The 15362-nt window shown below is 38.2% G+C and overlaps 1 protein-coding gene across 5 annotated transcripts in view; it reads left to right on the top strand.

The window, feature by feature from the left end:
- Nucleotides 1-15362, top strand: part of nbeal2 (neurobeachin-like 2) — a 239977-nt gene that overhangs the window by 199025 nt on the left and 25590 nt on the right. For all 5 annotated transcript variants that reach the window (XM_087986597.1, XM_087986596.1, XM_087986593.1 and 2 more), the window contains 8 exons: nt 2789-2893; nt 4257-4352; nt 6577-6701; nt 7538-7678; nt 9446-9576; nt 10868-10977; nt 12328-12445; nt 13242-13339. In XM_087986597.1, coding sequence (XP_087842723.1) covers nt 2789-2893; nt 4257-4352; nt 6577-6701; nt 7538-7678; nt 9446-9576; nt 10868-10977; nt 12328-12445; nt 13242-13339 — 924 coding nt within the window. The remainder of the gene's footprint in view (nt 1-2788; nt 2894-4256; nt 4353-6576; nt 6702-7537; nt 7679-9445; nt 9577-10867; nt 10978-12327; nt 12446-13241; nt 13340-15362) is intronic.

Genomic DNA, 15362 nt, shown 5'->3' with positions numbered 1-15362 from the left:
TTACAACCTGTTTCCCAAAACCATCCTTTGTCAAATACCACATTCCAGGGAAATATCACTCCTATCTCAACTCTTCAATTTTTTTACTGAGTTGACTCTTTCCAATTTTTTATCCTTGTTTGCTGAGTCAGTCTTACAATTCTTTTGTGATATCACAATCATGAACCTTTTAGAATTCTGATAGCCGAAATTTTCTAGTTTCTAACAACTTGAAATCTTTTATACAAGTTCCATGAACCAAAAGCCCTTTGGCTCAGTCAGACATCACATGACACCAGGTTGTAATCCAACAGACGTATTTGAAATCACAAGCTTTCACAGCATAGCCCCTTCCTCAGGTGATATCAAATAAACCTGTTGGACTATAGCCTAGAGTCATGTGATTTCTAACTTTGTCCACTCCAGACCAGCACTGGCACTTCCACACCTTTGACTCAGGTAACTGGTTCCTTTGAACCGAACTGAAAAATTTGATTCTTCAACTGGAAGTTAACCGTTCTCCCTCTTAACTGAAGACAAAATGTCAACTAGTGACCTCTGTCTGTATAAACTACAGCAAAAGTTATTTCATCCATTAGCATCACGGGTGTCTTGTCAGGCCCTTGGCTGACATCACATGCCTCCTTGGAAATGACATATTTAGGTCACTATTCCAAATAACTTGGTGACCTTTCAAAAAAAACTTTCTCAGAACTAGGCAAAATCCATATGCCGCTACTTTACATTGCTAATCCCAAATGATAATACTGTATTTTACACTCTACTTATCACATCATTGCCAATTTCTTGTTGATTATACTCTTCTTGACTTCCTTGAGTGCAGACCAGTGCAGAAAACCTGTGAAATTGTCATGCCCTTATTTCTTTTATTCAGTCTCCAGACTCTCTTCCTGTAGGATTAACACCCACTTTAACTATTTTCCTTTTAATTATCTGTAAAAAAAATCATTATTGATTTTAAATTTCCAGCTAGAGTTTCTCTTGTACTCTAACTTGTTCATTTTTTGACCAATCTTTGCTGATTTTCTGCTATGTCCAGTTTTAGATTAGATTAGATTAGATTACTTACAGTGTGGAAACAGGCCCTTCGGCCCAACAAGTCCACACCGCCCCGCCGAAGCGCAACCCACCCATACCCCTACATTTACCCCTTACCTAACACTACGGACAATTTAGCATGGCCAATTCACCTGACCCTGCACATCTTTGGACTGTGGGAGGAAACCGGAGTACCCGGAGGAAACCCACGCAGACACTGGGAGAACGTGCAAACTCCACGCAGTCAGTCGCCCGAGGCGGGAATTGAACCCGGGTCTCTGGCGCTGTGAGGCAGCAGTGCTAACCACTGTGCCACCATGCCGCCCACCCACTGTGCCACCATGCCGCCCACAACTGACTTGCCACCTGTTATTGCTCAATTAAATGTTTTATTGCTTGCTTTATTCTCCATCCTACCATGTCATTATTGCTAAGGCGTGTATACATCACTCCCCCAAGTGACTTCTTGCCTTTATCATTTTCCATTTGTGCTCAAACTGCTTCTACATCTAGTTTCCTAAACTTGGATCATCCTTTTCAATTTTACTAATGTTATGATTAATTAAACTGGCCATTACTCCACCTTTTCATAGTTTTATCATCTAAGTGTCCTGGACCCTTCAGTATTCAGGTATCAGTCTAAGTCAAATTGCAATGTTGACTCTTTAATGACAATCAGTTGTTTGCACTGTTGGTTCATATGCATTCAGGCAAAGAGCCTTTATGCCTTTTACTATTTTTCTCATCTCAGTTATAGTTCACTGGGGTACCAGTACTATTCTTGGAGTCATTTGCAAATGTGGGCAAATGGTTCTGAACACTTGCACATAGAGCCATTCTGTCTAGAATTCCCTTCACTGTTCAAAAAAAGTCAACAGTATAAAATAGCTGTCTTTACATCTAGCCTTATCTGTTAATTTACTCTCAGATGTATACCCTCAATTCCTATGTGTCATCGTAAATTAATAATTTTTCCAAACTTTCCAGCTTGCCTTTCCAAATTAAATCCCTTGCCCTCTACTTAGTTTTGCAGCTAGCTAAAACACTAATCCCAGCATGCTTCAAGTGAAGATTGACCCAATATTACAGGTTCCACTTTCCTTAATACTTCTATCCATGCCCCACAAACCAGAACCCAATACTCCCACACCAGTCTTCACACATTCTTTTCTCTAATCTTCCTTGTTCCAAGCCCAGAGTGAGACTAATTCCAGTTTATGTCTGAAGTTCAAAATAATTTGCTTATATATAGCATTTTCACAACCTCAAGATGTCAGAAAGCAATTCATAGTTAATGAGGTATATCTTGAAGTGTAAGCACTTACATTATATCAATGAGACACGATTTTAACAAACTGCATTTATTTTATTAGAAAACACCTTGCATACAAGAGTGATAAATGTACCTCGTGCACATTTACTGACCATTGAATACCTGTAACCAAGGAGGTAAAACACTTTGGAACACATTAGAACACATTTGTGCAACATTTTCCTTTTACGTTACCATTTTAGCCATGAATATGCAAAAAGGGTAAAGCTTACATGCAAAATATATGTAAATATATCATATGTCATATAAGGGCTTGTGTAACTCGAGGTTTTGTTGGCCACATTGAGTGCTGTCTTGATTTGAGTTTTGAGAGGCTGGCTGATCACTTTTTGTTGATGCTGGATTTTATACAGTTTCAGTAAGGAAATGCTGAGTCCACTCATCTGACTGATTTATTCTTTTTGCTTCTACACACAGGTCCGAAATAAAGTATATTCACGTATAGTGAGTACACGTCCCCCCAATCTTAATTTCAACAGCCGCTCCCCTCAGGAACTGTTGAAAGCATCTGGATTAACTCAGGTAAGGTGCTGCAGCACTCTGTAAATTGGAAAATTAATGATAGCCACAACAGCCTGGTTGTGTCAATGTCAACACTTTGAAAGAGCTATCTACTTAATCTCAATCCCCTGCTATTTCCCATCGTGCTGACCATGTTAGCAACTTTCAAAAAGAAAACAAAATATGTTTCATTAACTGTTTATACCACCTTTTTGCAATGTACTTATTTTTTTTTTAAAAAAGTGAAACTATTAAAACACAGTCTCCTGCTGGTTCTTTCACCAATTAGTTTAAATCTGTGTTCTCTGGTTAATCAAGTCTTCTATCGTGGAAACAGCTTTTGAATATTAAATCTAACAAAGCTCTTCATGATTTTAAACAGCCCTGTTCTATTTTCCTTTTACCTTGTTCTCTTTTTTATAGTAAAGGCAACAATTTTGATTTTTCACATCTCCCTCCTGTTTGGAATGCCTTAACTATGGAATCAATCTGGTAAAGCTCCGCTGCACCTTGACACCTTTGCTAAAGTACAGTGTGTAGAACTGAAAACCATTGGCTAGGTTTTGCAGTCAGCATTGAGTGAACAGCACTTACTATTCCTTGCACTTGGGTTTATGGAATTTTTGTAACTGGGGAGTTTAAACAGTATCACACTCTCTATACATGATCTGAGATGTGTAAATAAGACAGGGATGCTATGTATCCTCAGCCAATGAAATTTAAGAATTCTAATACGTTTACTAAAATGAGAAATAGAGGTTCGGATATTTAATCTAATGTAACATTAAAACATTAAACAAATTGCATGAAGAGTGAAAGATGGATTAGGTTAAGAGAGAAATAAGGGATATTTTGAAAATGTAGAAATATTAGAAATCTAAAGGAATGAGACTCTACAGTTGTGGAAAAAAAAGCAATTTCAGTTTTGGACACTGTTTGGCAGTAATTAAAACTTACATGCTTTTAAAATTAACATACACCAAGTGGAATAGTCGCAACCAACTAAATGCCTTAACTTCGCATTGTTGTGTATGTGAATGATGTGTCTATCAATGAGGTATTGTTGTAACAAACCCTGTGGAGGAACAGGACACTTCATACAGCAATTTCCTGATCTTTATGTTTAATGGGGCAGGTGTGCATTGCAGTAAATTCAGTCAGGATTGCTGTTAAATGGGAATTAAAAATGATACCCGCAATCAGCACTCGCTATTATTCGTCTCACAAAATCCATACTGGTACTTCAACTGAAATCTACCATGCATGTCATAATGGTGTAACTTTCCAACTTTTGTATGCCTTGTCACTTTAATCATTTTGAAAAGACTGGCCTTTGTTGACTTGCTTTGCAGATTTCATGATTAATGGTATTATTTTGTTTCAGAAATGGGTTCAGAGAAAGATCTCCAATTTTGAATATTTAATGCAGCTCAACACCATTGCAGGGAGAACCTACAATGATTTGTCTCAGTATCCTGTGGTAAGTTAACCATCCTAACTCTTGATAAGGGTGGGAGAGTGGGGGGGTGGCGGGGGGGGAGTCAAAGGCTTCTGTGCCCTTTTATTGTGCCCCCAATAGTTTTCATGTACAACTCGCATTCCTTTTATTCTTCCATGGATATCATAGCAAAGTTTTTTTTGGTGCAACTCAAAAAATCAGTCAGGTTCAGGAACTTTGGATTTCAATCAATGTCACGAGGACTCGATGAGTTCTGTTCTAGGATTTTAAAGGAGATCTGTGGAGAGAGTAAATTAGTTGTAAGTCATCTTCTAAGAATCCTTCGATTCCGTAAGCTAACTATAGGTCAATTAGCTTAACATCTGTCATTGGAAAAATGTTGAGTCGATTATAAAGGGAGTAATTGCAAGCATTTAGAAATACATTATATAATTATGACCTGCTGTAATCTCCAGCATTCGTTGTCTTCATTATATAATTAGTGTCTGGCTCTATGAAGGGGAAATCATGCTTGACAAATTTATTAGAATACCTTGAAGACATAACAAGCAGGATAGATGGAGTACCAGTAGCTGTAATGGATTTCCCAAACACATTTCATAAGGAACTGCACATAAGGCTACTTGGTAAGAGCTCATGCTTGTGGGATGTAGTATATTTGTATGATTGGGATCAGCTAACTTACAGAAGTCAGAGTTTGGAAATAAGAGGCATTTTCAGGATGGCAACCTGTAGCTAGTAGAGTGGTGAGGTTCCGTTATTTACAATATACATTAATGAATTGAATGAGGAGAGCAAATTTATTATTAACCAAGATTTTGAATAACACAAATAGCTGGGAGGACAAGCAGTGAGGATGACACAAGTTTACAAAGGAGTAAAGGCAGGATAAGCAAATGGAAAGAAACTTGGCAGATGGAATACAGTGTGGAAAATGTGAGGTTATGGAATTTAGCAGAAAGAATAGAAGAGCTGAATATTATTTAAATGGAGAAAGATGGCAGAAAGCGCCCACCTGAAGTTCCTTGGCATGAATTTCAAATAACTGCCATCTAACTTCAGCAGGTAATGGGGAAAGCAAATGGAATTTTGGACTTCATTTCAAAGGCAATTTTGGCTTTTAGATCAAAGGGGTGGCAGTGTGAAATTCAGGATGGCTTGATAAAATGATAAGGCATACCATAGTTGGATGACGGAAATAGTTTTGGGTCCCTTATTTAAGGAGATATATGTGCAATGGTGGCAGTCCAAAGAAGGATCATTATATTGATCCTGGATATAGAGGCACTTTCTTATGAGCAGGTGAATGGTTTAGACCTGTACTCATTGGACTTTAGAAGAATGAGATGTGAAACTATTGAAACATACAAGATTCTTGGCAGGGTTTGACGAAATACATGCAAAAAGGTTGTTTCTCTTTGAGAGTGCCTCGAACCAGAGGGCATTACCTCAAAGTAGGGCATCACCCAGTTAAGACGGAGGTGATGAGGATTTTTACTCCTGAAGGTAGTGAATCTGTGGAGTTCTTTATCAAAAAGTGTTGTTAAGACTGGTCATTAAGAATATTCAAGATTGAGGTAGATAAGTGAGTCGAGGGATATGGTGAAAAGACAGGCAAGTGGAGTTGAGGATTTTCAGATCAACTGTTACCTTATTGAATAGCAGAGCAGATTTGCTCGGACAAAGAATCTCCTTCTGCTCCTACAGATACAATATGGATTACTTATAAAGCAAATCTCCGAACAATGTTGAGAAAATGCAACACAAAGTAAAACTGTCTCTACACTGTTCAATCAAATACTCCCAGGTTAGGTACAAAGACAGTTTCTGCAAGAAGTAAAGCTCCTTCTGCATTTTCCCAGCTCTCTGGCATATCTAAATGAGATTTCCATTCTATGCCAAATGTAGATGTATTTCTTAGGACCAATGGGGCAAAGGATATGGGAAGAAAGTGGGAACAGGGTACTGACTGGGATGATCAGCAATAATGATATTGAAAGGCTGAGCAGGTTCAAAGAACGGAATGATCTACTCCTGTTCCCATTTTTTGTTTTTTTTTTAATGTTCTCTGTTTAACATTACAGGCAGTTTAGCGTTAGAATGATTCCTATCAAACAACTGAGCACAAAATGCATCTTTAATACAGTTAATGTGGCCATTATTTTACATATGAAATCAGCATGATTCTAAAAGACGGAGATGAAAGCTTTGTTTTAATTGCTCAATTTAATTTTATTTAACTTAGTTCCCATGGATCATTTGTGACTACACATCTGAGGAACTGGATCTGAACAACCCAAGTGTTTTCCGGGATCTCTCTCGGCCCATTGGTGTGGTAAATGATAAGCATGCAAAGGATGTGAAGGAGAAGTGAGTCAGTGGAATTTTTGTTTTCAGAATTTTTGTTCAGGACAGATTTTTTTTTTCTCTACCGACTAAATGATTGAAGGGATTTGTCCCTAACACAGATTAAGTGTAAACCCCCAGCCATTTTTCCATTGAGTCATCAATGGTAAGGCGAGTGGAAATCCAGTCCAAGTGTTAACTGCTGATTGATTTCCAGTTATCCCTGAAAGAAAAATTAAAGTCTATGAATAACAGGTGAGGATGGAATCAGGTTTAGGTGTTGCCCCCCACACTACTCACAAATAATGTTACTTATAACTGACGCAATGTGTTTGATCACTGTCTTCTTCTTAATTACGTTGAGGAAGACCTAATTGAAACCTTTAGAATGATCAAAGGTTTCAAGAGATAGATAAATGATTTCCTTGGATCAGCAAATTTATAAAAGTTGAGTTAGGGCATTCAGGATTAAAATCAGGAAACCTGTCTCATAAAATGGAAAAAAATCTGGAATTTTCTTCTCTAAAAGGTGTGGATGGTGAGCTACTTAGAGCTTTCAAGAATGTAATTAGTTGGATATAAAGAAAAGCAAGAGATATTTATCAAAAGTATTTAAATGGATTTGAGATACATATCAGCTGTGATCAACTGAATGGCAGGGCAGGCTTGAGGGTATAGTAACCTACTCCTGTTCTTAATGAAAGGGTTTGCAATATTTCCCCTGCTAATTTTGGCTGATGATAAATATTCATTGGTTTTGGGAATTCTATGCCTATGGTTACAGTGCCTATAGTTACATGAACCAAGTTGTGTTGAACAATATATCGCTGAGATTTTACTCCTTCTGTTTCATCACTCAGATATGAGAGTTTTGAAGATCCAACTGGAGACATTGATAAATTTCACTACGGTACGCACTACTCCAATGCAGCTGGAGTCATGCATTACATGATCCGGATCGAGCCTTTCACTACCCTGCATATCCAACTACAGAGTGGCAGGTGAGCACTGAATCTGAACAAGGCGGAGGATCTCTTTACCCTGACTTTACTGAAGAGAGATTGTACTATGTTACATTAAGCAATCTGGATTTGTATACAGATGGAACATGCAGATCAACGTGTTTCACTCGCTAAAGGATTTGATGGGGTGGATATGGAGAAACCAATTTCTCTGGTGGCAGAATCCAAAACAAAATAATACAAATTTGAGTCCTGCCATTTGTGAGTGACATAAAGCAACACTTTGTTCCCATACATTGCAGTTGAAATCTGAAAACTATCCCCCCAAAATCTGAGTCACTTGGAGCTTCCAGAATGGAGATGGGTAGATTTTGTCCTGTAAAGGTCCAAGTTATATGGGACAGAAGTGAGAAAGCCAATTTGACATACAGTTCAACAATGCTCTAACTGTGCAGCAGAGAAAATTCGTGAGGCTAAGTGATCTTTAATCATTTCTCCTGTCAGGGGTCTGAGGTTCAGTTGTGAAATATATATAAGCAACTTCAAGTCATTTCCAAGTGGCATTGATCAGGAGAACAAAATTATCCCTAAATTGGTTCTAAATGAATGCTTCCCTTGGATGGTTCTTAGCTCAGGAAAATGTGTTTGATTACCAGTGTAGGCTGCACTGCTTTATTAAATATCATATTAATTAGCTAGATGCTTCAGTGATGTAAACTGATTCATGTAGGACTCAATTATTATGATCAGTGATTCCACTATGTTTCTGCATTCACCTCCAGTTCATGTGCAGCTGTGATTTTTGGAACTGGAAGTCAGTGTTGCTGTTGCTATGTGCAGACCCTCAGAAAATGTGTAAGAGGCATTGTTAATTGTGGTTGTTAACTAACCTTCGTTTGGCTAGTAACCTATGCCATACCAGCCCTGGAAGTCTTCCATGGACCAGCAGAGAGAAAGTCTTGCTCATTATTTGACTGGTGATATATTTGTGCAGAATGTGCTTGATTGTATATTTTAGCCTGTGATATATCTGATCTCAAAATCTTCGATGGGCAGTTTAAAGGAAGCTTTACACTAGGCAGAATAAGAGATCCATAATTATAAAGTATTCCATTCACATTTAAATGCAGCAATTTTTCATCTGCATGAAGAAGATCACGCAAGACCCTCTAGGTTACAATGCTCAACAAATCAGGGACCTATACACACACCACTTCAATCCATCTTGAACATGCTGTGGGTCCATATTGTTGCAAGTGCTGTGATATGAACCACAACCTTGTGGTTAGGGTACTGCTGCCATCCACTTCGATTAATTAGTTCTAAAAATATACAGTCGTAGAGGAAAGCCACCAATGAATCTTAACGAGAAGAGGCTCTTGTCTTAAATAAGATGTATTACATTGTTTCTAAGTAATCAGGTACTCATTACATTGTTAAGTTATACATTTTTGTTAATATTATGAGGAGACTTAGGATATAGGTATTCATTCCACTCGATTCTAAGCTGTTCAACCTTTTCCCACCCAAGTCCTCATCACCTCATCAGATTAGGTGGAGCTTCATGCAACGTCCAACATTAAACCTTTCAGCACCATTACTTTATTCAATAAAGTTTCTCAACCTGACAGAGAGATATCAATCTTTCCTGGAAATTGCCTCATGGAAGAGCAGCCTTGAAGTGCTGGAAGTTCTTTTTAACCTTCAAGAAAAGATTTCTCAATTAAACATGTTTCTAATTTTGAAGGTGACTGTATTCCACCCATCTGCCCTATTCCTGTCCTATTAACTGTTTGTGTTCTGCAGGTTCGACTGTGCAGATCGTCAATTTCACTCAATCCCAGCAGCCTGGCAGGTCCGAATAGACAATCCTGTAGATGTAAAGGAGCTGACCCCAGAATTTTTCTACTTCCCAGAATTCCTGGAGAACCAGAATGGTAGGCAAAACTGGTGGCTTTTTAGCACGAGATGAATTATCGGATGTCATTGTCTCAAACTTTGTTTTTTAACTCTTTAATACAGAACCTCAATTATCAGTTAAGAAAATGCAATGATATACACTTTTTTTCTGGTCTTAGGGTGTCACAAAGTGCAAATATAATTTATTAAATATTTTATAAATGTAGTCCCTGTAGTAAAAGAGAAAAACACACACTCACAAGCAGTGATGAGATGTTGTCCAGATGTTCTCTTTTAGCAATGCAAGTTGACAGACATTGGGAGCATATTCTTGTTTTTCTTTGACACGTGCTTTGGATCTTTTGCACTGAAGTGAAGAGACAATCTGGGCCTTATTTAACATGCAAAAAAAGGCTCCTCCAATAATACAGCATTCCCTCAGTATCATGCTGATGTATTAGCCTCATTTATGCCCTCAAATCTCTGTAGTGAGATTTGAAGCCATAATCTCTGATTTAGGTGCCAAATGCTGTCACTACAATTGGGCTGGCATCATGATGTAAGTGAGTGAATGGGCCGAGGAATGACTGAGTTAAATACACTGGACAGTGGCATTGAACCTCAGCAATTAGAAAGCCCAAGACTGGTGTTGAGCTAGTTGATCTGAGAAAGGTCAACATTACATTTGGCTTCAGCATCCCTTGCATGTTCAAGTGGAAAAATCTGTCAAAATCCATGCTTCAGATAGTTTTGCCCCAATGGAAAATGCATTCATGAACAAGTATAGGTGAAATCCCTCTACTATCAAGTAGATTGATGACATTAATCACTTTGTCAAATATTGGGAAGATCTGAGTCTTGCAAGATCACTTGTGCCTATTGGGAAAGAGAAGAGCCATCTCTTATCGTTGCACAGTTAATAAAATGGAGAAAAGTACGAGTGAAATTACTAACAAAATGTAATTTTTGTTTTGCTTTCATCTCTCTCTGTCCCTCTCTCTCTCCATGTCTGCCTCTCTCTTCCTCCCTATATCTTAATTTATATATATATATCTCTCTGCGTCTGACTCTCTTTGTCTATATTTCCATTGCTGTTTATGTTCATCTGATTTTGGATGTTGTTCCCCTTCCCCTCCATCTCCTTCACCTCTAACTTTCATTCACTCTCAAAATCATTCTTTGTCTCACTCAGTCTCTGTGTATGTCTCTCCCCATCTTCATATTTCCCTCTGTCTTTCACTTCTCCCATTTTCAAACCCATTTTTTTGTCACAATATTCATGTTGACCTCTCTTCGTTTCTCTTATCTTTTCTGTCTTTTGCGCTCTAGGGTTTGATCTCGGCTGCCTGCAGATGACCAACGAAAATGTAGCTGATGTTGTCCTTCCAAAGTGGGCAAAATCCCCTGAAGATTTCATTTACAAACACAGAAAAGCACTGGTAACTGAGAGGGAGGGGATAAAATCTGTTTGGTTATAATTTGCCATTCACCACAGTGCATTCTTCCTGTAAACTTTCCTCGGGATACTATTTTGGATGTTGAGGATTCAGTTGCAACCTTAGATTATTGCTGTATTGTTTGTTTTCTAATTAGAGTGTTTTTTCTATCATGAATCTCTATTGTTATAATCTCGGTCCATCTTTGCACTCGAGCCACCAACTTTTGTTTTTCTTGACATATGTCCTACAGTGAAATTGGACATGAGAGACGTCACCTCTGTGTTTTGAGTTCCGATCTTGCAGAGAACTCTTGGGTGCTCCCAATTCCCATTTTCATCTTCAACTGGAGGTTTGTGCAGTGTTAATTCCTGGTAACAGAATACCCCTCCCCCCCCCACACCCAATGGCATTGTGGGTCACCCCACAACAGGTGGACTGCAGCATTTTGAGAAGGCACCATCTTCTCAAGGGCAACTAGGGACGGGCAATAAACGCTGCCCAGCCAGCGATGCCCACGACCCACAAATTAATTTTTTTAAAATGCTGAATGATAATCAGTGTAACCCTTTTTGTGATTCATTTCACCCTCCTGATTTTTTCCTAATGTTCACTATTTTGATGTCTCCAAGTTGCTTGATTAAATTTCATGTGTTACCCAGTTACCATTGTTCTATGAATAAATGTTAAAGCACTCTATTAGATTCTAGCTTCTATCTCACTCCTATTGAACTGACTGGGTCTAATTGAATAGAATATGCCTATGTACTCCATTTCGAAGAATGCGAGGTGATCTCATTGAAACTTACAAAATTCTATATGGGCTTGACAGAGTAGACACTGAGAAGCTGTTTCCCCTCCCTGAGAGTCGATAACTAGACTCCAGTGTTTCAGGACTGAGACTCAGAGAAATTTCCTTCCTCCAAGGAAATCTTTGGAATTCTCAATCCAAAGAGCTGTGAGTGTTCACGTTGACTATATTGAAGAACTGAGATCAATAGATTTTTTTTTCACCCTTCAGAGAATGAAAGAATATGAGGATCAGTGAGACAGTGGAGTGAAGATTGTCACGGTCTTACTGAATTGTGGAGTTGCAAGACCTACTCCTGCTGCTCCTATTTCATATATTTTTATTTTCTGAAGATTTTGTACAGATACATCAGTAATCTGAACACTGCTTTAGATTTCATCGTTCCCTGCTGTTAATTCTATAGGTTCTCTGATCTATGCTTAATGTCTATACGATAATGGTAAGCCAATTGATCCAGTCCATTCCGGTACTTCTGTTTCACTGTATCTTGCTCGTTAGTCTGTAATTATTTAATGTCTACATTTTATTTTCCTGTCGTTCAGGAGTCAGAACATGTCTCTACAAATCTCCATAATTGGATCGACCTGATTTTTGGCTACAAGCAAAGGGGCCCTGCAGCTGTTGAGGCATTGAATGTCTTTTATTACTGCACATATGAGGGTATGCCAACTGTGCGAGTATAATGCGGTCTAAGCTTTAAGTTGAGAAAAAGGGGTTTATTGCAAAATCAGAAGATACTTGGTAGAAGTTTGTAATTTTTGGGGTTTACTTTGAACCTGTCATGATTTGGGATTAGTTAGAAGGAAGTGAAATAATTGGAAGTTTTGATAGATTGTGAAAACAAAATTGAACTAGAATTGATTGAAATTGAATTGTAAACTCATACAGAAATGACAGATTCTTGAGTCATTGCAACTATACTGTTAGAAACAGCTATCTGCCTTCAACATTCTTTATTATGTATCCAATGCTCTTCTGAAAATTACTATTTAATTTGCTTCTGCCTGCCTTCTAGAGGGTGAAAATAGTTCACAGGAATCAATGAATGAAGTACATTCTAAAGGGAAATGCCAAATTAGGTTAACGGATAGGTCAATAGAATACAGTGACAAACATTTGAGAGGATTAGACTGAAAAAAGACCTGGCAGATCAAGTATAATATGGAAAAATGTGAACTTGATTGAGCTGCATAGAATCATGAGGTGTCCAGACTGGATACACATGGAAGAGTGTTTCTTCTTGTGGGACAATCTGCCCATATTGCTGATGTAAAATCCAACCCAAAATCTGCAACTTTAACTCTTTAGTCGTCAGTTCTCAATGATGGCCTTCTGACATTGGGACATGAACACTTCAGCTACATTTCTCAATTAAGTTTTGCCCCTGTGGTTTTGTAGATTTGGGGTTGTATCATTCAATATTGCTTTCAACATTAACTCATTTCTTGCTGTATAGGTGCAGTAGATCTGGATGCAATTGCTGATGAAACTGGAAGGAAAGCTTTAGAAGGAATCATCAGTAATTTTGGGCAAACTCCATGCCAACTTCTGAAGGTATGAAGTTAAATTACTTTCATAGTCACAGTCATACAGCGTAGAAACAGGCCCTTGGGCCCACCATATCAATGCTGACCAACAAACACCAAGCTACACTATCCTATTTACCTACACTTGTTCCATAGCCTACTATGCTGTTAGCCCCTCATCATTTCAACTGCTCACTTAAAATTATTTTCTGCCTTATACCTTTACTTTTCCAGCTAATGCTCCTTATTTCTTGATTTATGGTTGTCTCATTTCATTTCAAGCAATTTGCCCTTCCAAACTCCCAGTACCTCTCATTTGTGACACTTGTTTGAGTCTGTAAATGGAAGGCTAGTCAACCATGTCACACCAGCCCTGTACTCACCAAATAACCTCTCAGTTTTCAGCAGAAGTTGTGGTCAAGAGCCCTGTTAGGTTTGATCAAACCTTGAACTTTCTTGGTCTTTATGAATTGGAGAACTCAAACTATCTTTGAATCTGCAAAACAGTGGTCATCTTATTTTTAAATATTCACCTAGCTATTGAACTGTGATCATGGTTATGCCACTGGACTAGGAATCTAGACATTTTAAGAACAAATCTCACTGAATAATAATGATCAAACAATAAACATATTTATACTGATGAAATTTATTAAAATTCTGGAAGTAAAATAGCTGGCAGTAAAAATGAATGTAAAGCTATTGGATTGTTGTACTGATTAGTCTGAGTGACTCCATGTCAATGTGGCTTGTATAACTGTCCTCTGAAGATCAAAGGCTTCCATCCTGCAGAAAGATGACCCATGACCAACTTCATAGGGCAATGTGCTGGCCTAGACACTCAACCTGAGGGTTGCAGAGGCTGGATCATTAAGTATATTCAAGGCCAAGCAGGACAGATCTTTAATTAGTAAGGGAATCGAGGATTATGGGGAAAATGCACGAAAGTGGATTTGAGGATTATCAAGTCAGCTATGATCTTGTTGAATGCCAGAGTGGATTCGATGGGTTACTTCTGCTCCTGCCTCTTCATCATCATAAAATGTCTTTAATTTGAACTTGAGTTCAGACTATAAAGTCCATCATTAGTTTAGTTCCATGTAAGTTTATCTGTTCACTGCTTAATTTTGGCAAGCAAAGCAACATCCCCAACCTCTTGGAGGAGAAAAAGTTATCCTAATATATTGTTCTTAATATCCCTACTCTCATTTCTACTTAAGCAGATTTGCAGTTGAATTAATTGTTTCTTGGGATTTGACTCGCATGTTATCACCAGTTATGCAGTTTAGCTGCATTCTTAACTCACATAATCCCATGATTCTTACTGCAAAGTGTGTGTCTGTGTGTCTATAGTTTGTGTCCAAGAGTGAAAATGGCTATTAAATCTGACACTTGATGAATGGTCACTTGGGAAAGGTAGCGCATACTTCAGAGTCTGTTTCCCCTGGCTAGACCCTAGAACCAAGGCCACAATCCTGGGATAAGGAATTGGCCAGTCAGGACTAAGCTCAGGAGAAAGTTTTTCTCTCAATTTGTTCAGAATATTTGGAATTATCTATTCTGTGGTGCAAATCAATACCTTCAGCAGAAGTTATAAGAAACAGGAGCAGGAATAAGCCAGATGACCACTTGAGCCTGCTCGACCATTCAGTTAAATCATGGCTGAATTTCTGTATGAACTCAGTTTTCCTGTCCTATATCCATAATTATTGATTTCCTTCATATTCAAAATGGATTTCAGTACTGAATGTACTGCTAAGTAACAGCAGACCTCTGGAATAGAGAATTGTAAAGAATCAGAAGAGTCTGAGTAATCAGATTTCTCCTCAATTCAGTTTTAATAGGCCAATTCCTTATCATGGATTTTTGATCCATTCCAGGTCCAAGGTCAGCACCCACACTGTCAATGCCTCTATTATCTTAAACAACTCAGTGAGATCACTTTTCACTATTCTGAATTCCAGAGGTAATGATGATGCATTCTACTTACAGGACAATTCTCTCATCCTAGTAGGAGTGAAGAAAGTTGGGACTTTGGGGAAGGACGATTC

The sequence above is a fragment of the Chiloscyllium plagiosum genome, unplaced genomic scaffold (genome assembly GCF_037043375.1).
Source record: "Chiloscyllium plagiosum isolate Xiang-an unplaced genomic scaffold, Cpla_swu_hap1 HiC_scaffold_4, whole genome shotgun sequence".
In the NCBI taxonomy this organism is placed as follows: Eukaryota; Metazoa; Chordata; class Chondrichthyes; order Orectolobiformes; family Hemiscylliidae; genus Chiloscyllium; species Chiloscyllium plagiosum.
The sequence above is the reverse complement of the archived record's forward strand: the minus strand, read 5'-3'. Positions and strand labels throughout refer to the sequence as shown.